Source organism: Protopterus annectens, chromosome 2.part1 (genome assembly GCF_019279795.1).
Source record: "Protopterus annectens isolate FY-2018-M chromosome 2.part1, PAN1.0, whole genome shotgun sequence".
NCBI lineage: Eukaryota > Metazoa > Chordata > Ceratodontiformes > Protopteridae > Protopterus > Protopterus annectens.
Window position 1 is genome coordinate 1,447,333,234 of NC_056729.1, and position 25,462 is coordinate 1,447,358,695.

At 40.5% G+C, this 25,462-nt stretch overlaps 1 protein-coding gene across 4 annotated transcripts in view; it reads left to right on the top strand.

The window, feature by feature from the left end:
• Positions 1-25,462, top strand: part of HTT (huntingtin) — a 4,811,037-nt gene that overhangs the window by 4,429,864 nt on the left and 355,711 nt on the right. For all 4 annotated transcript variants that reach the window (XM_044062924.1, XM_044062926.1, XM_044062925.1 and 1 more), the window contains one exon: positions 22,769-22,898. In XM_044062924.1, coding sequence (XP_043918859.1) covers positions 22,769-22,898 — 130 coding nt within the window. The remainder of the gene's footprint in view (positions 1-22,768; positions 22,899-25,462) is intronic.

A 25,462-nucleotide genomic window follows, 5' to 3' on the forward strand; every position in this document is an offset into this window, starting at 1 on the left:
CAGATTTCCTTCCATTAGGAGATTCCTTAGGTTTTCCTCTGGCTCCTCACATTTTCAGTTTATTTCTCTGCCTTGCCTTTAATTCTTTCCACAGCCCCAAGATTGTCCACAAAGTGCCTAGTGCCTGTAGTAGCTTTCTGCCACACTCAAGGGATTTATATTTTCTACTACTTGAAAAACCTTGTGATCCAAGCTGTCTCCCCAAAGGTGATTCTTCAGCATCTTCAGTTCACCCTCCATCTTCTAGCATGTCTGGGTTTCACTATAAACCACCAAAATCAGAAAGGTTTTCTACCTTAGATGTGGTGTTTCTTTTATGCAGGTGGGACACACAGAAAAAACATGCCTTCCTGCCTCAGGAAAAGGTTCTCGGCTTGTCCATTTATTTCCACGACCTCTTCTCTGCAATCCATTGCTCTGGAAAGGAGATGCTAAAGACTTTGGGATTCATGGCAACCACCATCCCCTATATTTCCCCTGGCCAGATTCAATATGAGAAAAATGTAGTAGTATCTGAAGTCTGTGGTCACAGCACTGTCACCCACTTGTCACCCCAATTTCCCTCCTCCCTTGTCTCACCTCCTTTTCCTCTTCAACGAGTTTCACACAGACTTCATGTGGGGAGCTTATACAGGATTACACCGAATGCAGGGGAAATAGCAACCCCTGTTCTTGAAGCAGCACATTTACCTGAAATGGATGAGGGCTCGTTTGCAGTCTCTTCAGATTTTCAACCACCTTTGGAGACAGGACCACTCCAAGTGTACACAGACAACACCATAGTCATGTGGTGCATAAGGAGAGGCACCAGGTCTTATCAAATGCAGTTTAGCACAGGAAGCCTGGAATGTATCAACACAAATGAACATCACACTCACAGCCACATGCATCCCTTTCAAGACAATATGCTGGTAAACTGCTTAAGTCACTCCATGGAGGACCCCCACAAGTGGACCGTAAACACAGAGGTTTTCCACAGCATCGCACTTCAGTGTGGCACTCCTCAAATAGACCTCTTTGCTTCACCAAGCAACCATCGACTCTCCCAGGTCTGCACTAGGGACCTTTTCCAGCAGCCTGGAAGGCATATGCCTTCTCTTTCCAGTGGACAAGGAAGTTCCAGTATGCCTTACTCTGCCTCTCTTTCCAAGAATTCTTCTCAAACATAAAAGGAGATACCCAGACTCCTGTTACTGGCTCCATTCTGGCTGAGGCAACATTGGTTCCCCCTGCTGTTTCACCAAATAAAAGGAAGTTACAGGAGGATTCCTCTGCAGCCAGACCTAATTACTCGGCAAAAATGATTGCTGCTCCACCCAAATGTAGCATCCCTCAACCTAACCCGATGGATGATAGGATTTTAATCCCTTCAAGACATCTCTTCTCTGAAGAGATCATACAAGTCCTACAGTGGGTTAGAAGATCTACTACCAGAAAATCTTACACAGCAAAGTGGAAACTTCCAGAGTTGCAAACATTGTCAGGACCCACTGTTAGCACAGGTCCCTATGGTACTGCAATATCTCTACAAGCTTCTTTATTCAGGCTTAGCCTACTCTTCCATAAAAGCTCATTTGTCTGCTATCAGTGTCTGCCTCCCTCTTAGCCCCTCACTTATGGCTATATCACAAGTCAGGCTTTTCTTTAGGGGAGTTCTGCATCTTTACCCACCCAAGAAAACCCCTCTCTCTTCTTTGGAATCTTAATTTATGTGCTAGAAAAAACTACTCTGACTGTCATTAAACCAGCTTCTTCAACTATTTTGAGATTCTATAATTGGAAAACCATCCTCCTCTTTGCCTTCACCTCAGCTAGGAGGGTTTCTGAGCTACAAACTCTCATGGCCATTCCCCTTTTCTTATTTTTTACAGAAACTGGGCGTCTCACAGGGTTAACCCATCTTTCATGCCTAAAGTAGTGAATGAGCTGTCTCTCCAATCAGGCCATTCATCTTCTCACCTTTTTTCCCATTCCCCAAAACAGGGAGGAAAAGGTATTACATTCTGTGGACATTCACAGATAATTCAGATTTTTACCTGGGAAAAACTAATTCCTCCAGAAAGACTGACCAGCTGTTTATATCCTTTATGACCCCTAAGCAGGGACAGCCAGTCTCCAAACAAACTACTGCAGCCTGGATTTCAAAGGTTATTACTTTCTGCTACTCACAACACGATATGACTGTACCCTCCTCCCCTAAAGCACATTCCACTAGGGCAGTCACTTCCTCAGGAGCTTTTTACAAAAGGACAGATTCCAGGACTGTCTCTTGGTGATAGCTGCTTGGTCATCTGTACACACACCTACCAAACACTACAAAACTGATGCTTTTTCCAGGTCCATGACAGCCTTTGCTAGGTCAGTCCTGACCAGACTGTTGGACAGTTCTTCTCAATAGCCGTCTATCCTTCTTTCATCTTTTAGCTCTGGGAATCACCCATTTGTCAGAAATACTCAACAGTGATTTCAGCCATGACATAGTACAGTTGTGTAAGAACTTACTATAACAATATATGTCCTACTGATCACTGTTGTAGAATTCCATCCCAGCCTCCATTCCCTTTTCTCTTACTCATACCATCTGCTGTATCCCTGGCTGTCTTACATAGGTACGAGGGAGATTTCTTACCAATTCATGCTACATTCCTCCTAGATGACCATTGTTCTCTGTAAGTAGTCTTCAGGCTGCTGGCTTGGAGATGGTCTGAGGAACCATTCTCACATGTCTGTCTTTATATTACACTGCATACAAGAAAAGGACATGTGTTGAATGTAACTTGGTAGGACATCAGCCTTGACATCCCGTATGTCAGGAATACTGCAACAGTGATCACTTAGGACATCATCTATTATGGTAAGTTTTTATACAACTGTACTTTCTTCATCCTACTTTTGTCTGCTGCAGTTTTTCTCACATTAAACAGTGCTTTAGTAATGGTGGATTAAATTGGGTAGCTGTCCTGGGCATGCATAATTCTGAAAACCGTTTGACAGCCTAGGTGCTGTCATTAAGCACTAGTAATTTGAATCACTTTTAATAGCTTGTAAGCTTTGTAATTCTCTATGACCTGTTTTAGTTCATTTCAACTACCTTTAAAGAACAGATTGTTTAGAAGCTGTTAAATGACCATGACTGCAATTTGGGATACAGACAAAAAGCAAGATGAGGTGGAAGTGTATTGGAGAAAACTGGCAAAGGAACCAAGGTATTGAGAGCAGATAACTAGATGGGGAAAGGTAATAGAATAGGAAGATGCTAAGAACTTGTTTGGACTGCAGGTTAGGGATTGCCTTCCACATCAAGGATTGATATCAAAGTACAGGCAAAAAGAAAGAAATAGGCGTTCCTAAATGAGTTCCTAAATGAAAGACCAGCACTAGTCAAGTTCTTAGTAGAATCTAGAACAGAAGTAGCCATTAAGAAAGGAATAATTAGTAGAGCATATGAAATATTACATGTTAACTATAAGAATCAATCAGAAGAGGTTAGGAGGAATTGGGAAGAGAGATTGGATAAGCAGTTCACAAAGAAACAATGGGGGAATATATGTATGTGTCCCAAATATGCAACAAAAGTCTAGAAGACTTAGGATCTTTGCCTGGAAGTGTTTACATATATATTTTTATTCCTAAAGCAGGCTCCAAAGAATCTTTCCTCATGTAGACAGCAAATGTTGGAAATGTAATGGGGAAGAAAGAGGTAACTGGGAACATATTTTCTGAGAGTTTAATGATTTGTCTGACTTTAAAGATTTTCTGCAGACTGCTCTGTTGGACATGCTGGGTGAGCAAATTGGAGTGACTATGGAAACTATTTCTGAGCTATGATACAGAGTTGGAATTGCCTAGACATAGTAAGGCCTTGCTGAGTTTAATTATGATGGCTGACAAAAAAGCAATTGCTAGAAAATGGAAATAAAGTCTAAACCAACTTTAGTAGAAGTAACAAAGATAGCAATAGAGATAAGACAATTGGAACTGGGATCTTTATAAAAGGATAGGAGTAAATTACATAGGAAAAATGGGACATGTTGGACCAGTAGATGCAGATGAGGAGTAATGTTTTAAAGAAGGCAGGATCTGAATGAGCTAGGCAATGGTTGACTAACAATGACGGGATATTTTAAAAGTCATATATAATGTTTGTAGCCACGGTTTGTAAGGTATAATGTTTGCAACCGAGATTGTGCCACTATGATTTATTTTCATTTACATAAATGTAAGATTGTGTCATACACGATAATTTAATAAAGATGTTTCTTGTACAGAAAAAAAGCTGTTAAATGACCACTGAAGGGCAACCTTAAATTGGCACTATGTTCTTTAGAAAAGCTTGACTGTTTACAAGTTGTCATTAAGCAAGTGTGATAAACAGCAGTAAGTAATCATGCTGCCTAGGATGGCAAACCTTCTTGGTATACCTCAGTCATTTAATTCTTTATCTCTTTCTTCTCTTAATTATGCTCTCCTTTCATTGCAACCTCTATCTTTACTTCTTATTTCTCCTACCTGGCTGTACCAGCATCCCCCTTTCCTTTGTCTGCCCTATTGTCCACTATATTGTAATAAGTCTTTATCACCCATTTTCTGTACCACATCATCTGTTTCATTTATTTGAACTTCGAGACTTATCTTGAATCCAATGTATAAGATAATAAGTGTTTTATATATTTTTTTGACATTTGAGGAGTTGCAATTGGTAAGAGTATTGCCATTTTATTATGGAAGATGTGGTAAGTCACTGTATTTCACTATCGTGCTATTGGGTTACAAGCTATTCTTTTTTCTTTATTGACACCATTTTGTCCATGCCGTTTTGGAATTTTGTTTGATGCATAATTTTTAATTTTAATGGTGACATAGACTTACAGCTGAAGGGCCCAACTGTTGGGGAGGGGCAAAGTTTCCACTCCTCAACAGCTGTTCCTGTTTATTTATGGGGTGGGTTGAATCTAGATCTAGTTTTGATCAATACTAGATGTCAGATATGTTGCTTTATAAGTAATACATATATTTTTTTTTATAGAGTAAAAGGGATAGTGACTTAATTTGAACATTTTATTATTTTGCAGATTGAATTTGAGTGATTTTAGGCATATCTTTTATGTTTCAAGATTCAGCCATTGAGAAACATGGTGTTTTAGTATATGTGAAATGGGAAAAATCTGTGCATAATTCACAGAAAACCAATTTTTGCAAACAGCTTCCTTCTAGCCATTTGTGCACACCTTACTAAATGTTAAGTCATTGCCCTATGGAGAGTTCATAAGAGCTGAAATAAGTTACTCTGTTGATGTGGAATTCTAGCACATCACCTTAGACATAACCAGAAGGCTAAAAACAAGTGGTTACTCTTCAGTTGACTTGTATACATTTTGGCTGAGGTAACCACAGTTGGAGAGAGATTACAGAGTTTTCATCTTTTTTCATAGGCAGGATTTTGGTAAGATGGGTTTAGAAGATGTTTACTTTATTACCCACTGTGTCCTGTTCATTGAGAGCATTACCATAATCAAAAAAATGCCATTACCTTTTGTTGAGTTATACCAAGTTAATGGGTGCTTTATCAGCTTGGCCTAAATTCTATTTTTGGAAGTCTGCAAGCCTGAATATGACTTTTCAACTGATTCACCTTGTAAAGGTTGTTTTATATGTGTAACAGGATCACCAGTGTCAGGCACATATAATTATTTTTTTTTTCAGTGTATCTGAGTAGATAAGCTGGGCCGAAGAACCTTTTCAGACAAGATCCAGGGAAGAGACATCAACAAAACATAAAGTACAAACATGTAAATGCATAAGTACAGTATTAAGTTAGAACAGCTGACAGCATTACAATCAATAGTCTATAAGTAATGCACATTCTGGAGAAATGTGTGCGGGTGCATGCACAAGGATATGTAGTATGCATCATACATCTGTAAATATTAGTCGGCTCATTGCAGTGTGAACAAATTGTTTGATAGTATGTTTTGAATGTCTGTAAACATTTGTAATGTAAAAAATTGCAATCTAAACAGGTTATATAGTACAGATATAACACAATCCAAAAGTTAAGTTAAAAGCTAATTAAATGCGTGTGTGTGTGTGTGTGTGTGTATATATATATATATATATATATATATATATATATATATATACATACACCATTTGTTGACCGATAAAGTCAGACTAGGGTTGCAACCTTTTCAGATGCCCAAAGTGGGAAATGTTTTGTAGAAATGTGAGATTTTGCAGGACAAAATATGCCCACAGCTAGAGCAAAGGACAACACTTCACTTGTTTGCTAAAATAAAAGCTTATTCTTGTAGCAGTTGAGATTTTTTATGCTACTTCTTATAACATTTAGGTGTTTTAGATGAAAAATAACTGTTTTATGCAACTATTAAAAAAACATGAAATATTTGTTGCCTTAAAATCTCAGGATATTTGGCATTTTTTAGTTTTTTTCACAGGACACAACTGCCCAAAGAGGGACTGTCCCTCTCATAGTGGGACAGGTGATAAACCCTAAGTCCGATTAGGACAGAGCCTGTTTTCAGCAGAAGCCTGAGGAGAAACGCTCCAGATGCATGTCTTTGGAATGTGGGAGGAAACCAAAGCACCCAGAGGGAACCCATGCAAACGCAGGAAGGACATGCAGACTCCGCACAGAAGGCATCCCAGCCAAGAATAAAACCTGAGAACCTCTTGCTGTGAGGCGACAACGTTAACCACTGCACTGCCCATACAGTTTGGTGTGCAGATGATGATGTCAGCCATTATCTTAAAAGCATAAGCATTTGTTTGCTTTGTTTAAATGAGACTTGACAGTCTTTTTAAATGATAAGAGGTCGGTAGAAATTATTTCATCTGGAATGTCACATTCCAGTTGTCAGGTGCCATTTTAGCAAAGGCTCCTTCAGTTATATGTAGTGTAATAGGAGGGTCTCACTAAGTGCTGTTTGGTTGTGTTCTGAAGAGAAAATGTGTGATGGCTTTGAAAACAATTGCACAACGTAAGTTACCTGTTTGTCATTCTCAGAAAATGTCTAATCCTTGTAAATACTTGTATAACTAATTTCAATTCATTCAATTCAATCAGCTCTTAATAGCGCACAAAAATTTGTACCACCCTGAGGATACCCCCTCACTTAAAAATATTATTAAGCCATATAGCAACCTAAGATCCCTACGGTCAGCCAATAAACTACTGTTCCAAACCCACAAAGCTAATAACTCTGCTGGTGAATCCCTGTTTGCCAACTTCATTGGCAAAACCTGGAATTAGTTGCCAAACTATATAACCCTACAATCCTCCAAAAGTCTCTTCAAAAAAAACCTCAAACAGTATCTCAAAGTGAATTGGCTATGCCCATGTACAAACCCTGATTAAGTTATAAACTAAAAGCACATTCTGCAATTATCATAACTTGTAACTGTATCACCAAGCTCTGCTTCCTGTCTGATGTCTCTTACTTTTAATTGTCTGTCCATTAGAATTGTGAGTCCCTGCTAGGGAACACTACCAACCCATTGTATGTAATCACTTGGTTTTTATAATTGTTTGCTAACTTCTAATCTATGTAAGTTTGTCTATGTAGAGCTTTTCTCCCCGGGCCTCCACTGAAAATGGACATGTATCCAGTCGGACTATCCCAATAAACAAATGTAAAATAAATAAAATAATAAATAATAATATTACCCACGATATGTTTAAGAAGGTTGCTACTCTTTGAAAATACACATTTCCATGTATATATTTGTTTAACAAATGTTATGGTGCTTGCCACTGTTTGTAAATACTTGTTCAACAAATTTCTATTTTGTTGTATATTGTTTATGAAGCTTTTCTCCCCCAGGCCTCCACTGAAAATGGGTTTGTTTCAGCCCAGTGGACTCCCCTGGTCAACAAATGCAAATAAAATAAATAAAATAATTGTTTACAATGGGGGCATTAGGATTAATTGATCAATTTCTAAGTATGTACATTTACGAGTAAGCTTGCTCTGGTAGCCAGTTACACTTTGAGATAGTGTGATAGTGAGTGGTGGTGATCATTATTCCTCCTGCTGTGGTAGCCTTTAGGCTTATATGGGTTGTTTTCTGCCTAGGAAAAAGAACCTTCCAGCTTCAAAAAACTCTGGCTATGCTAACCCCCACCACCTTCAGTCTGATGTTGATTGGCTAATCCTAAGGAAGGAAATCAACAGTCAAACTGAATACTTCTTCAGTACTTGCTTGCCATCTTGAGAAGTAGCTTCAACAATGCCTCACAAGCAGTCAGTTAAGACCTTTGTTTTTGGCAGCTAAATCTCTGTTGTGGACCCCTCCACAAAGAAACTATTGCTGTTTTAAGAAAAATATTTATTCTATTTTTTTTTTAATTAAAAGTGCTATTTTCCCTTTACAAAACCACTTTTTTAACAATATCAGAAGTTTCCTATCAGGGAGTTGTTTTCTTTCTCTTTTTTTTTTGTTAGAGGGTATTCTTATAATGCATTTGGGGCTAATTTTGTGAGAAATTATGTACTGTGTGTGTACACTTTTATTTATTTATTTTTTTTATAGACAAAAAGGTTTACAGAGGGATGGGCAGGGATGTTTGTGTCAGTGTAATGTTGCTCAGCAGGTAGCACACTTGCCTTCGGTGCTGGAGATTGGAAGGCTCTAGTTTGTATTCCCATACCAGGTACTTGATACTGACATTACAGTGCAACATAAAGGGGGAGGTGCTGCACTCCTCTGAGTGTGTCATCCTTCTGCTGAGATGTTAAACCAAAGTTGTAGCTTAGATGAATATAAAAGATCCCACGGCAGATATCAGAAAGAAGAGAAAGGGAAGTTACTTTGTGACCTGGACAGTTTTCATTACAGTCACCTCCTCTGGTCTCCCCTGAAAAGAGGACATTGGTCTAGTGGTACTAAACCCAGTCATTGAAGAGTAAATGTATAAAATAAAAATAATACGTATGCTCACTGTGTGACAACTCGTCTGCCATATTGCTTTTGTCACAATGTGTTTTGAATGCTTGAATATACTATCATTGATTTTGTGTTCTTATTGTCTTTTGTATGACAAAGGGACTGGGGAGTGCATTGTAAGTATACGTTTGTTGCTTGTGAATATTTAAGTGACAACTTACTTTCTGACCAACTATCTGCAGCAATGCTTACTGCTTTTGGATCATCTTCCTTGGCTGTAGCATGGATACTTTACTTACACTGCACTGGCTGGTTCTTCTCCCACTGTACCTGGAAAGAAAAAAATCACTTACAGTGGAGTCCTTGACATTGTTACAGATTTGGTCTACTACTCAGCTGACAGTCATAGAACCTGCAGAGGCCGTGTTCCTCAGACCACTCATTTAATTTCTTGGCTTGCTGTAGTCCTTTTGGTCCTCAGGAACTGGGAATCCGACACTTCCTCTTCACTGTCCAGTATGGTAATGGATTACCATCTTCTGTAGATTTGGGAGACACACCAGGAGATCATTCTCTGGGTAACTGGGGCAAGAGACCATTAGATCAGGCGGATGTCCCTGTTTCAAATCAGTCTTCTACAGGAAATCCATTTAAGAAAACACAAAAGATTAAACATTGTTCTTCTGAAGAAGTAATTGCTTACAGGCAGTGAATTCTGGTGCACAAAAGCAGTTACAAGTGGGATTACTCTGTAAAGCAATTCCTGATGAAACAAGAGTGTGAAATGTCTGACTTTGTCAGTGATAGAGCTGCTTCTGCAGATTCCCAAGCCTATCTCTCTGAATGTTTTGGTTTCTTACATTCTGCATCTCATGCTTGGAAACAAGTTGGTCCTTAATACAATGCCTTCATCTGGTGACAAGGAAGTAAATATGTTGGACCACATAAGGTAAGGTAAGAGAATATTTTCTTCTTCCACTCTAGTCTTCGGAATTCTGACTTACCAGACACATATACTGAAAGTTATGCTTTGTTATATGGCATTCTTGGGAATATGCTACAACTCTTCCTAAAGAAGAAAGTTTTCTGAACCAAACTGTTAATACCCGGTCCCATGTATCTAAACAAAGACTGTGTATGATTGTGCAGATACTGTGTCTAGGGCCACAGTTACTACTACAGTGTTGAAAAGATATGCTTGGGTATGTAACTAAAAGTTTGCTGATTTAAGTAAAATCTGAAATCTTGGATTCTGCTTTAGATAAGGAGGTATTGTTTGGCTTTTCTGCCACACAGGTTGTCAAACTATATGATGAAAAGGGGAAACTGATTCGGAGAGTTTCTAAGATTTTTCATGTACTCCAGTACAAGTCTTCAGGCCTCCCTGTTTCACGTAAAAATGAAATAAACAAAACCAGCCTTTTTCTGGCAAATAAGGTGCTGAAAAGTGATGCCTGGAAGGAAATAAGAAGAAACAGGTCATTTCAGGAAAAGGGACAGACTGGTAAGAATGATTATGCCAACACTCTTTCGTATGGCCAGTATTTCTAGATGTCTGTCTCACAAACTGGTCCTCAGCACGTCCCTTTGTCAAAAGATTGTTTCATACTCCAGGGTGATAAAAGTGCAGGAAAATTACAGATATCAGTGGATACAAAAATCTTCTTTTTGGGGGGAATTCCTCCACACTGTCTGAACCAAACAAGGAGTCGTAGAAGCTATGCCACGCAACTCAAAGGGGCAAAGGCTTCTATTCTAGAATATTTCTGTTTCCAAGGAAAGAGGCCTGTTGGAGACAAGTACTAGAGCTTTCTTTTCTAAATCTCTGTATGAAAGTACCCAAATTCAAAATGTTGATCTTACAGAACCTGTTACGCTGTTATTCCTCCCATGAGTTACTTGATAACACTATGCACTAGCCTTGAAAGATGCTTATTACCACAGTCCCATAGCTATAGGCATCAGGAAGTTTCTAAGTTTCTCTGTTTCTTAGTCACATTATCAGTTCTATGCATTACCCCTTGATTTATCTGAAGCTCCAAGGGTGTTTACGAAATGCCTAGCTCTAGTCCTAGCTTATTGTAGTTTATACAGTGACTTAGTATTCAAAAACATGCACATTGAGTGGACAGGCCAACCAGTGTGCCTGTTGTAAACCTAACATATGCCAATAGAAAAAAGTCTGGCAGCTGACATACCATTGAGGGGCCAGACTTTTCTGTTGGCATATGCTATGGAGGACAGAGCAAAATACAAGAAAAATCAGGTACGTTCTGCAAACTGAAGAAACAGAAACACAATTGATTTTCTTTGTATTTCTGTGCTGTTCCTTCTAAAAACTCAGTGGACTGTTGTACCTGTTAACTCACTGGATCTTTGCAGAATGACCAGATTTTTGCCTCATACTTTTTGGTTTTTGGTCTTTTCCTCATTAAAAAAAAATCATTACTATGGCAAGCCACTGGGGATTTGAAGTCATTAAATAAAAACATAAGTTTGAGGTTTAGATTTCATATCCTTCAGAAAATGGATGCAAACACGAAATCTGTACTACAAACAAATTTGGAAGTTTATAACAGCAATAAAATATGTCCCTATTTTTGGACCTCTGTCCCCCTATTATGTTGGGTTTGTCCATGTTTCTTGAATTAAGACTGGCAGTAAGGGGGAATAAACAGCAACAGAGAATCTCTTTTCTTCATTGTTCTCTTGAACAGCACTGATTTTTTGCAAGCGTGGGAATTAAGTTCCATATGGCACAGGATATGTACTAGGGTAGTATGACAGTGGTGAGGTCTGCGGTAGGAGTGATAGATGCATTTAAGGCAGAGGTGGGATTACATCAAGGATCAGCTCTAAGCTCTTTCTTATTTGCAGTAGTGATGGACAGGTTGACAGACGAGATCAGACAGGAGTCCCCGTAGACTATGATGTTTACAGATGACATTGTGATCTATAGTGAGAGTAGGGAAAAGGTTGAGGAGTCCCTGGAGAGGTGGAGATATGCTCTAGAGCGGAGAGGAATGAAGGTTAGCGGGACTAACACAAAATATATGTGTGGTAATGAGAGGGAGGATAGAGGAATCGTGAGGATGCAGGGAGTGGGGCTGGGAAGGTGAATGAGTTTTACTTGGGATCAGCAGTTCAGAGTAATGGTGACTGTGGAACAGAGGTGAAGAAGAGAGTACAGGCAGGGTGGAGTGGGTGGAGAAGAGTGTCAGGAGTGAGTTGTGACAGACTAGAACCAGTAAGAATGAAAGGGAAGGTCTAGGGTAGTGAGACCAGCTATGTTACATGGGTTGGAGACAGTGGCATTGACAAAAAGGCTGGAGTCAGAACTGGAGGTGGCAGAGTTAAAGATGTTAAGGTTTGCACTGTGTGTGATGAGGATGGACAGGGTTAGGAATCAGTATATTAGAGGGTCAGCTCAGGTTGGAAGGTTTGGAGACAAAGAGAGGCAAGATTGCCTTGGTTTGGACATGTGCTGAGGAGGGATGCTGAGTATATTGGGAAAAGGATGCTAAGGATGGTGCTGTCAGGTAAGAGGAAAAGAGGAAGGCCTAAGATAAGGTTTATGGATGTAGTAAGAGAGGACATGCAGGTGCAAGATGCAGAGGACAGGAAGAAATTGAAACAGATGATCTGCTGTGGCGACCACTAATGGGAACAGCCGAAAGAAGAAGGGAATGCAAGTTCCATACACATGCACAGTACATCAGCCAGCGCAGAAGAACACTACAGTGCTGTTATGGAAAGGCATTATTTAAAAAAGGTAAGCAGTTTCTTTCTTAAATAATGTTATTGTATAATAGTAGTAACTCACTCCTGAATGTGGGTAATGCATCCTTAGAAGATTTTTGCAGTAGATACTGGGGCTTCAGTGAGTACTTTTGCAAGGCACTGCAAGCAAGATGTGATATATAAATCTTGGCATTCCTTTAGAGCTGCAGTTATTGCGGTGGGGGTGGGGTGTTCCTAAGAAGCTGACCACCCAAGAGGATAAGCTTAGAACTCTTATCTGCTGTTGAATAGAATGGACTTCCTCATATGAGACAAGGTAATGTACATAGTGTAATAATTGATCTGGATATGTAGGCCCGTTCTCATTAACATGCCCCCCATCCTCCACCTCTGTCTTCTTGCTGACATGGTCAGAAGGCCATTTTAGTTATTCTGTTTGTTTCTGCTTCTCCTTAATGCAGCATATCAAAGCACTGGCAAGGCAGCTATTTACATTGTTTGGGATAAAACGGAGGGGCTAGCATCTTTGAAAAATTTCTGGTGCTGACGCTATTAGTCCACCTGTTCATGAGGATGAACCTGCTCATCCAAGTGTAACATTCCAGTAAGGACATTTCTTTCCCCACTGGCAGTGGACCGAAGGAACCTACAGATGTTCATCGTGTTTCACTGTTGCAGTCCTAACCAATGGGTTATCCAGCTCCCGATAGCCCTTGAGCGGCCAGAATACCAAAGGTAAGTAAATATGACGTTGGCTGTCAGTTGTAAAGGACGTCAGAATGTCTGATACAAAAGGAGGCAGCCAATGTCACTTCTTTAGTCTTCCTTGCCGCGGAGCCCGAAGCAGAAGCAATTTTGCACGAGTGCCAGTCGGCCATTTACCTTTTTGATTTCCGACTACAAAGTTGAAGTCACCTACAGCTAAATACCCCGTTGGGGATCCTCTTTTCTTGCCTTAACAAATGTCAGAAAAATTTAATAATTGCCTTGCCCGTGGAAAGCAGATTCCCCATCGAGATTTTCATTCCTATTGTATTATTTGTTTAGGCCTTGACCACAACATTCCTAATTGTGATCTCTGTGCTTCCTTTAATCCGCGTACTATTCATCGTCGGGCTAAGCTTTTAGCTAAGCATTTTGGAGTGTGGCCTAAGTTTGTCGGTATGGCGTCCGCTGGTCTTCAGGCTTCAGATATTCCTAAGAAGTGTAAGGATAAGGACCGTGACAGGCTTCTGAGGGTCAAGTCTTCTGATGATCTTAAGTTGGTCGTCAGCCCCACGGTAGCCAGTGAGGTGCCTTTGCAGCCCCTGAAGTCCGCGGATTTTCAACCGCAGGTCATGGTTGAGACCATTTCAGAGTCCCCCAGTCCTCCGGCTTCCATTTTGTCTTTTGACCTTTCACCTGTCACCTCTTTAGCTGGATCCGGAGCTGCTAAGCTGGCGCCAGTTTCCAAGGCCTCTGTTCTTCGTTCTGACAGCAAGCTCATACCGACAACCTCTACCACGACATCGGCGGTGGCCAAGCCTCCTGAGTCCTTCAGACTTGCAGGTAAATCCTCCAGTCGTAAGCCTGTGAAGAAACAGGCTCCAGCTTCCTCACATTCCCCTCAATCTCAAATGGTTAAAATGGCTAATGACCTTTTGACTCTTATTAGGGGTTCACAACCTCCTCCTTCAAAAAGGGGTAGGGAGTTCTGTCCAGCAGATTTATCTTATTCAGGTACTGATACCTCTAGCATTTCTGCTGATGAAGAGGAAGTTTCTCGGGTTTTTTCTCCTATTGAAGATTCAGATGCAGAGGTATCCATTCCTTCTGCTTCTCCTCCAGAAGATTTCTCTTTTGGTGATACTTTGAATACTCTTAGGGAGCATTTTAAATGGGAAAGTCAGGATTATCCCCAATCTAAGAAAAGGATCAGGGAGTTTTTGGATTTGCCTCAGCATAAGCCTCTGGCTATACCTCCAATGTTGGAAGTGGTTGATGATGTTTTTCTGGAAAATTCCTTGACTCAGAATTCTGTTCCTCCTGCTCCCAGGAAACCTGCTAGGTACTATAGAGTCCCTGATTCTCATTTGTTTCTCTTTAGGAATCCGCTAGCTGACCCAGAGGTTATTTCTCAAGGGCCTAAAGGGGTTAAGGCCACTGTTACCAAAAATTCTGTTCCTTCCAACAGGGAATCTAGGAACCTAGATAGTTGGGGTAAAAAAGTTTATACCTCTGCCACTCTTGCTATAAGGTCTACTAATTGCCTTTTTCATATGCTTAAGTATCAGCAGCACACCTTGGAGGCTATTAAGTAAAAGATTGCAAGTGTGCCTCCTTTGGCAGAGAGTAAGGATATGCAGGATTTGCTGAATTCTGCTAGTCTTGTCAATAAACATTCATTACATTGTGGTTTTGACATTCTAGAAGCTTCTTGCAGGGTGACAGCTACTGGATCTGTAATCAGAACGCATGCTTGGCTCAGGGAACAGCTTCTTCCAGTGCCTGTCGAGTCTAAGCTTTTAGATGTACCTTTACATAAGGACAGTTTTTTGGCAGCAAAGCAGAGGAAGTTCTCAAAAAGATGGAAGATAAGGCCAAGTCTATGCAAACAGTTAAAGACTTTCTGCAAGTTCAACCTCCTCGCTTCAGCAGGAATTACCCTTCTAAGAGTTGGATGTTTCCTGATACCAGCAGACAGAACCGTTCTAGCACTAGAGGTTACAAATCTTCTAGGGCCAGGTGGCTACCCCTCAAAGGTCTAAGCGATGACATGCTTCCACTTCTAAGCCTACATCTCAGTCCAAGCATTCTCAATGACTCTGTCCAATTTCTGCCTGTTCCTGCTTGCCCGGAGTTTCCTTTAGGGGGAAGGTTGGCCATTTTTGCAAATGTCTGGGCCACCATCACAGACGACAAATTGGTACTCAGAACCGTAACCCTAGGGCACAGGTTTTCTTTCCACACCTTTCCAGTGCCCAAAGTATTCCCGGACACTCCTCCAAACCAAAGAGCAGAAGCAGAAAAGAAAATTTTGTTTCGGTTACATCTGGGGGCAATAGAATCAGTTCCTGCTCAGCAGGTAGGCCAGGGCTTCTATTCCAGACTTTTCTTAGTTCCAAAAAAAGAAGACATCTGGCATCCTATCCTAGATCTATCCATTCTGAACTCTTTCTTGGTAATTTCAAAGCTCAAGATGCTCTCACACTGCATCAGTTGCTACCAATGTTAGACAAGGCCTCCTCGCTGGTAACTTTGCATCTGAAAGAACCTTATCTGCACATCCCTATCAGGGAAAGTTGCAGGCAATACCTTTGTTTCAGAGTGGGCAAGCAATATTATCAATTCTCTGCGTTGCCCTTTGGCTTATCTACTGCTCCCAGAGTTTTCGCAAAGTACCTAGCTCTAGTCATTGCTTTTTGCAGGCAGAAGAAAATTCAGATTTGCCCATACTTGGACAACTGTCTAATTCAAGCAAATTCTCAGGAACAGCTGCTAAAGGATCTGGAATTCATAAAGACTCTTCTCTCTTCCCTGGATTACACTCTCAACAAGGAAAAATCAAAAATGGTTCCAACCAAGGAGATAACATGCGAGTCTGAACACAGCCGCCCAGATGATATATCTCACCCAGGAGAAGCAGGCAACTCTTTCTGTTTACTTCAAGGATTTGGCAAGCCTGTCCCAGCTCTCTGCAAGGAAATGCCTGCAAGCTCTGTGATACATGGCCTCTTGCATTCTCATGATTCCATATGCAAGACTGCATATGAGGAAATTGCAATGGTACCTCAAGAACCTTTGGTGTCAACACACACAGGACCTGGATATGATAATTCCTCTGCTTCCATGTCTGCAGACAGAGTTTCTATGGTGGGCGACAGCCTGTCTACAAAACAGAGGGATGCCTTTTCGCCCACCTCTTGCCATTCAAGTTCTTACCACGGACGCATTGGACTATGCCTGGGGAGCTCACCTGGATGGCAGATGCATACAGGGACGTTGGATTGCCCAGCCGATGCACTTGCACATAAACCTGAAGGAGTTGATAGCAGTTCAGCAGGCCTTACTGACTTTCAAGCATCTTCTTTCTCCAGGAATGCTGCTTATCCGAACGGACAACACCACAGTCATGTGGTACATCAGCAAACGGGGAGGGACTCATTCTTACCCCCTGTGCAGACAGAGCATGATTCTCTGGTCCACAGCAGCATCCTTGGGCCTGCATCTCCTAGCTCCAGGGAGAGAGAATGTTTTGGCAGACCAGTTGAGCAGACCCTGGATCCTCACGAGTGGCAACTGAACAGAGCAGTCTTTTACAGCATTATTCAACGTTGGGGCACTCCTCAGGTGGATCTTTTCTCCTCCCCAGACAACCACCTTCTACCACTTTTTTGCACCAGACAGCATCACACCAAGGCCTGGAGAGTGGATGCTCTGTCCTTCCCTTGGTCGCTACTGTCAGTTTATGCCTTCCCTCCTCTTCTTCCCAGAGTATTATTGAAGATCAGGGACGAAAGTCCAAGGACCATTTTCATAGCTCCAGACTGGCCCAGACAGCATTGGTATCCACTGCTTCTCAGTCTCTCCCAATTTCCTCCTTGGCGTCTTCCTCTGAAACCAGGTCTTTTGGCTCAGTAAAGGGAAACATTTTACATCCTCATCTTCAGTCTCTCCATTTGGCAGCATGGCTCATTGTATGACTCAATCCATTTCTTCTTCCCTTTCCCAGCAGGTGGTTAACGTACCTTGGGAGGCCAGGAGGCCTAGCACTAGGAAGTCCTTCGCTGGTAAATGGGAAAGTTTCTCTCATTGGATGAAGGCTAGAGGGGAATCTTCTTCTCAGCCTACTCTTCCTCTGATCCTGGAATACTTGGCTGATTTGCTTCAAGGTGGTCTTTCTTTTTCCTCTATCAAGATCCATGCTTCAGCCATTTCTGCTCATTGTTCTTTTGAGCAACCCATTTTCTCTCATCCCCTGATGAAAATGTTTCTCAGAGGTGCTTGCAACTTAAAACCTCCCAGGAGGGCACCTACTCTGGCCTGGGATCTTAATTTTGTTTTAGAGAAACTCACTCTTCCTCCTTTTGAGTCAGCTGCCACTGCATATTTAAAGTTTCTCTCTTGGAAAACTGCCTTCCTCTTGGCTATAACGTCAGCAAGGAGAGTTTCGGAGCTGCAAGCTTTGATAGCTGTGGAGCCTTTTCTTATCTTCCATGCAGATCCTGGCTGTCTGAGAACCAATTCCTCTTTTATGCCTAAGGTGGTTTCTAGTTTGACTCTTAATCAGTCCATACACCTTCCTACTTTCTTCCCTAATCCTCAAAATAGGGGTGAAAGGATCCTGCATTCTCTTGATGTGCGTAGACAGCTCAGGTTTTACCTGGATAAGACTAAAGACCTTTGGAAATCAGCACAGCTGTTTGTCAGTTTTGCCCCTGGAGCTCAGGGCAAAGCTATCTCTAAGCAAACCATTTATAAATGGATTGCACATTGTATTACTTTCTGTTATTTCTTTCATGACAAGGTTCCTCCTCAAGGGCTTAGGACCCACTCAACAAGAGCAGCTTCCACTTCTGCAGCCTTTTTAAGGGGTGTCCCTACTAAAGACATTTTAGAGGCTGCCACATGGTCTTCTGTTCACACTTTCACAAAGCATTACAATTTGCCTTTGTTTTCTAGAGCCAGGGCAGGGTTTGCCACTGCTGTTCTGCAGGGCATTCTGTCCAATCCTTGATTCTGTTGGTACCGCCTGCCTTTTCTCTGGGCTTTGGTAATCATCTCATTGGTTAGGACTGCAACAGTGAAACACGACGAACATAGTACAGTTGTGTACACTTACAGTAAATGTAGCTGTACGAGTGTATTCACCATTGCAGTCCTGGTTTCCCTCCCTCCTTCCCCCTTTTTTGGTCCTCTCCTGCTCTCCTTTCCTAAGGTGCAGGCTGAATCTGGTTTACTTTACCAAAGTTACTTTATTTTTGGTTTAAGTCTTGTTTTCTTGGGGCTCCTGACTGTTATGGCAAGAAAGACTGAGGAAGTGACGTCGGCTGCCTCCTTTTGTATCGGACGTTCTGACGTCCTTTACAACCGACGACAGCCGATGTCATATTTACTTACCTTTGGTATTCTGGCTGATCGAGGGCTACCAGGAGCTGGATAACCCATTGGTTAGGACTGCAACAGTGAATACACTTTAACATCTACATTTATGGTAAGTGTACACAACTGTACTTTTGCCTTGCCTTTTTGGGAGGAATTCATTTCCATGTGCCATTGTACATTTCACTCACTGGCCCAGGATGTTTTATCTGCTGCTTCAGTGCTTGGTCGGTTCTTGTCAGATTTGGCCAGTGTTGTCCTGTGGTCTGTGATGCTTCTTTCCTGGGAAATCTTCCCTGCTTGTAGCTTTGTTGTCAAGCCTACTGGCTAATTTTTCTCCACTTTACTGCCTTTTTGTTGGTGCGTGTGTTGCTTCATTTCTTTCCAGGGTAATTTTACTCACTGATTTCACTCGAGCCCAACTGTAAGAGCTATTAAGGAAAGTCCTTGAAATCAAATATAAAAGATACAGCCTTAGTTGATCAATTGATCTAGAAAGATGACTATGCTTGATAGGTCAAGTATACCCCATTTCTGTGCCCCACCTGGCATTGGATTTTGGATTCCTTGTAAACTCACAACAATACAGTTGTGTATCACTTGTCTGCAGTGCTCATGTCAGAGCCTCACTGATGATGTTGATCTGCGAGAGATGAACTGGTTGGCTTGGGGGTGAGCGTAATTATGTATTCAACAAATGTCAGCACAACGTGCACCTTTAGCTTATCAATCCACAAGCATGGAAGCTTCCATAAAAAAGATGTGAGATGCTAACTGGTGTATACAGTAAACCCAATCTTAGGCTGTTCTGGTAAGAACATACCTGTCAGATATGCAGTTGCCTACAAAACAATCAGGAACAAGAAAAATTTTAACCTTAAGAATTTCCAAATAGACCTTAAACTCTGCAACTGGTCAGTAGTTAAGCATCTTCCACTAGAGGAAGCTGTAAAATACTTGAATACTAAATTCTTATCCATCCTAGACAGCCACGCTCCAGCTCGTACCATTAGGACTAAAACCAAAAGTAACCCATGGCTTACAGCTGTAACTAGGCAAAAAAACTTACTAAGAAATAAAGCTTGGGCCACTTGGCGTGCCTCAAAAAAACCTCACAGATCAACTCCATTATAGACAATTAAGGAATGACCAAAAAATCTGTCACAACCGACAAAAAAAACTACTGTCACAACCTACAACAAAAACACCAGAACAAACCAAATAAATTCTGGGCAACTCTAAACACACTGCTCCATCCAGGACTATCTACCAACCCTGTCCCCTCAACTTACAACTCAAATTCCCCAGCAGAGGCAGTCAACACCTTCAATAGCTTCTTTACAGAAACTATCCAAAACTTAGCCAATAACTTATCCCCCAGTGCACCAAACCCATCAGCCTCTACACCCATTACCCAGACTACCTTCAAATTTCAACCAGTCTCAACTTCATTTATCCTTACTCTAATTAGAAAACTAAAACCAACTACCTTTGCCGCTGATCTTCTGCAATCTACCTACAAAAAGCAGCAGATGCTGTAGCCTACCTTTTATCCATTATGATCAACAGATCCATATCTGAAGCTACCATTCCCACTACCTGGAAGGTATCCCATATCATTCCACTCCACAAGGGAGGCAATTGCACTGACCTCTCAAACTACAGACCCATAGCAGTACTCTCTCCTATAGCCAAAATCCTGAAAAATGTATCCAAAAACAATTCCTAGCCTATCTTCTTGATAACAATCACGTGTCAAATACTCAACATGGCTTCAGACCAAACCACAGCACCACCACTGCCCTACTATCCTTTACCAATGCCATAAATCATAACCGTAATGGCAAAAAACTCTCCTTAGCCATCTTCCTAGATCTTTCCAAAGCTTTCAACATGGTAAACCATCAACTTCTCCTGCAAACCCTAGAACAAATCTCCCTAGACACCCATGCAATGCAATGGCTTAAGTCATATCTGGGAGGTAGACAACAGGCAGTCCTGTGGAAAGATAACTTATCTACCCTGTAACCTATAACACTTGGGGTCCCCCAAGGATCCATCTTAAGGCCCCTCCTATTTTCAGTATTCATTAATGGCTTGCATAAAGTAATACCAGACACTACCTGTATTCAATATGCAGACGACTCAACCCTAATCTGCTACAACCCCAGAAAAACTACTGACACTATCACAAAACACATTTAGCATAGTTGAAAATTGGCTCCTCTATCGCCGTCTCATACTAAACCCCAAAAAAAACAAACTGCTGCTGTTCTCCCAATCTCGTAACACCTCCTCTCTCACCTTCTCCATTACATCTAACAAATGGCACTGTTATCTCACCAGACCCCTCAACCAAACTACTAGGAGTTATAGTTGACAACAACCTAAAGTTGGACTTGCATATCAACCATACCATCAAAATAGTAAATAAAAAACATGGCTGGCTACATAGAATCAAACCCTTCTTAACTCCCCTAGCCAGAACTGTTCTTGCTCTCACTCATCTCCTATCCACACTTCTCTACGCCTTCCCCTTATTCACCAACCTGAGTAAAACTTCCCTGAACAAGCTCACAACCTGCTATAATCACATTGCCAGATTTGCCACCGCCTATGCCTGTAGGACCCATCATTGCCACAACCTCAAACTACTAAGCTGGCTTGAACTACTTAACCTTCTACTAACTAACTGACTAATAACCGCCCACAAGATTCTCTACCAGCCAGAATGGACACCTGATCTTAAAACTCTCATCACCCCCTACCAGAACCTTAAAACTCTTCGAACCTCTAATAAAATGCTAGCTTTCACCTTCAAAGCTAACAACTCAGCTGGGGAAGCTCTGTTTATGAACTCAGTTGGTAAAGTCTGGAACTCTCTTCCTACAGAAATAAACTTACAGCCCTCTCCAACCCAATTAAAAAAAAAAATCCTTACTCAATACTTCACTATGTGATGGCTCTGTCCTTGCTCTACCCCTGTCTAATCCCCACACCTTACTACTGTGCACCCAGTTAGGGTCTCCGAGCAGTGTCTCTAAATCCTAACCTATATTACTCTGTACTAACAAGCTGTTTAAGTGAAGTCTCGAATGTACTTTATGTAACCTACAAAGAAACACAGAAATATATATGGACTTTTTAAATGTTGGGCTGGGAACTTGGAAAATGACCTACAAATATATTTTATAACCTCTATCTTGAATTATACTAATAGTGGAATGGTTTCTTTATGTAAATATGTAAAGATTTCTCTGGATTGTATTTCTCTATTGTATTTTACATTGTATTATGCTGTTCTGTCTTATGTTTTCTGTATGGAGCTTTTCTTCCCGGGCCTCCGCTGAAAATGGTCATACATCCAGTTGGACCTTCCCGGTTAACAAATGTAAAAAGTGATGCTTAGTCAACAAATGTAGCACCACACATTCTATCTCCAAGGTATTTTTACATTTCAGATTCTTCTGTGTCATTTCTTAACCTGGTCCTTACTGGTCCATTTTGTAGTGTGCGAAAGAACTGGTAAGAGGGGTTTTCTCTCTTCCCTTTTGGACACTTCATTATTACGAACAACAATGCACATAGTTAAAGGAGTGGATATTCTTTAATGAGACTGCCCTACACAGGAGGAGAGCTTGCTGCTGCTGTTTAAAGGATAGGAACCTTTCAGAATGCAAGGCCAGTTGACTGAGCATCTCTCAGAGGTGTGGCATTACATTTTTTTTAAGTGTCTACATTAGAAGCCTTTAGGTTTGCTGAGTAAATGGATAGGGGGAAGTCAGACCAATTTAAAGGACATTAATACACAAGTAACACTCCAGTTGTATTTATGCAAGATATACCTTATTGTAGGCTGTGGTCTCAATGTTTTACTCTACTTTGTATAACTTTATTGATATGCATGACAAATGTTGAAGAGTTAGTTTATAGAATGGAATACCTTTACTTGTTTTAGCAGCCTTACACAATATTTTAAGGTAAACTGTGATATTTTTTTGTAGTGCCAGTTGTAATTGTGTATGCATTAAATGATTTCCAGGAAGCACAGAGCTGGTGTCGACATACATTCCTGCTCCCAGTTTTTGTTGGAACTCTACAGTCAATGGATATTGCCTTCCAGTCCCAGCAAGAAGACTCCCCCCATTTTGATCAGTGAAGTTGTGCGATCTGTAAGTTTTCAGATTGTAATAGTTCAATGTTTTGTGAAAGAAAATGTAAAGCTAATGTTTGACTTTCAGGTATTTTTCAGACATTAAAAGATCATTGTATTTAACAAGGATTGCAGGATTGACTTAAAAGCCCCATGTAAACATTCATTCTGCCTCAGCCTGTTATTTCCTTAAACATAATATCAGTTTGCTGTAGTCACCTTCTCTGAAGTAAGCTTTCAGCCTTATTTTGTCATGTATAATAAGAAAAACGTGAAAGTATTTAACTTCAAAAGCAGTATGCTTAATAAAAGTATTAGATGATTCATATCCTATCTTGATGTCTAGGTGTTGCAGTTCCTTTGTTTTAAACATTCTTCTTTTTCACCTGTTTGTTTCCATTAACTACTGTCCTTTTGATGTCATCACTTGCTTTCAGCTGCTGTAATCTGTCTCTAATTTGTTCCCTGGAGACCTACTTATTTCACTTAACATATGGTTGATGTTTGCCATCATGTTAACCAGTTTTTACTGTATTCTATTTTTTTTCTTTGTTAGTGTTTTATATTTTTATTTATACTGTAGTGGCTCATTACTATTCAAAAATGAGCACACTGAATGGACAGCCCAACCAGCATGCCTATTGTAAATTGAGCATATACCAGTAGAAGTACTACTAAGCGGACAGACTTTTCTATTGACATATGCTGGAGGACACATCAAAATATAAGAAAAATCAGGTGTGTTTTGCAAAACTAAAACAGAAACATCCCTGATTTTTGCAGTGTCTCTGTAAATGTCTATTTAAAATAAATAAATTAATTAAATAAACAGCAACAGAGATTCTGTTTTCTCTGTCTCTTCTCCAGCACTGATGTACTGTGTAAGTGTGGGAATGTAAATCCCATTCGCATGTGTAGTACATCACTGTAGCGAAAACAACATGGAAGAAAACAGAAGTGCCCTTTTACAGTCACCTTCATGATCAAACCACATCAGCTGTGGCTAAATCCTGGTATGCTCACGTACAGCAGTGGATTATTGCTTTTTTATTTATGTATGTCTTTATTATCATTTGTCTTTTTTGCTCAAATATACTTCCTGCTATAGTGCTTGGGCTCAAGCATGTAAGTACACTTGAATTTGAACTCATCTCATTCTTCCACTATTTTAGTCATACATTTACTGTGTGACTGCAGTCATTTAAAAAAGTAATTTTCTGTTGAGATGCTGTATGAGGGCATTGCAGTAGTGCACAAAGGTGTTGTGAAAAACAGCTAAGATAAGGTCTGTGATAGTAACATGCAAGCATTTGTGACTCTGACACTGATGGTAAAAAAAAAAAAAAAAAAAAAAAAAGTCCAGCCTCTAAGATGATGTATGCATTCTTCTGGGCTCTGTGATGGCAGATAGTGTGGTATAACAAGAGGGGAGTCGTTGGACACTTTTGAACAGGAGATGAAATACAGTTTCAGGCAATTATTGTCAGTTTGAGTAAAATAAACATGCTATCACTTTATTGCACAAGCCTCATGAATTGTAGTACCAGGACCTGAAGGCAGTGTTAACTTCTTTGGTGACCGGTATATAAATAGTGGTAGAGATGCCTGTGTTAGTAATCGTGTGAAGGAATTGGAAGACCAGATTGAAATCTTGCTGCACCAGAAGAAAAACAAGAAAGCAGAGTAAGGAGGAATAATGTTGAATTTGTTTGGGAATATTAAAACAGTTTCCAACAGCTTAGTTGAGAGTTAGCTTAGTTAGTTGAGAGCTTAATTGAACCAGAGTTGGCTGCTGCTGTAGAAAAAATAGAGCAGATTGGGCTAAAGTGTCTAAGCCAGTAGATTTTGCTTTATAACTTTTATATTTCCTTTAGGCTGCTGAAGTGCTAAGATATACATAAAGTACTAAAGACAACATTGTCTAGGATGGTCATTACATAAAGTACTAAAGACAACATTGTCTAGGATGGTCATTACATAAAGTATTAAAGACAACATTGTCTAGTTTGGTCATCATGTAAGACGGATTCACCATTTGATTTGATTGTTTGCCTGGACTACTTAAACTTCAGTAATTTTTCTTGCCTTTGCTTAGACAGTTGAAAAGAGTCAATATTGAACTTTGATGTTTGTCTTTAAACTTGCTTTTGTGGGTGGGGGGGGGGGGTAAGCCCTTCTGCACCCCCTATTGACATACCTCTGAGAAAAGGGAATATTCCAAGAAATGGCAATCTCTGACTTAGTATATGTAAAACTGTATTTTCGGTCTCCACATTATGGGACTCTACATTCTTAGTTCTGACATTTCAAAAGGTTACTCTGTAAAATCATATTTATATGGTAAAATATTTATAGTACAAAATTAAGATTGAGGAATGTAATAAAGAATTGCTTAGATATTCAGAAAAAAATAACCTGGCTAAATTTAAAGTACAAAAATGGGAAAGCATTTTTAGACACAGTTCAAGCATTTGGTAACCGTCAGAGGATATTAAAACAAAAAATTGTGATAATGTTAGAAATATTCATATTTGCTTCACACAGTGGTAATCCAAAGATGTTTATGTAAACAAACTAACAAAT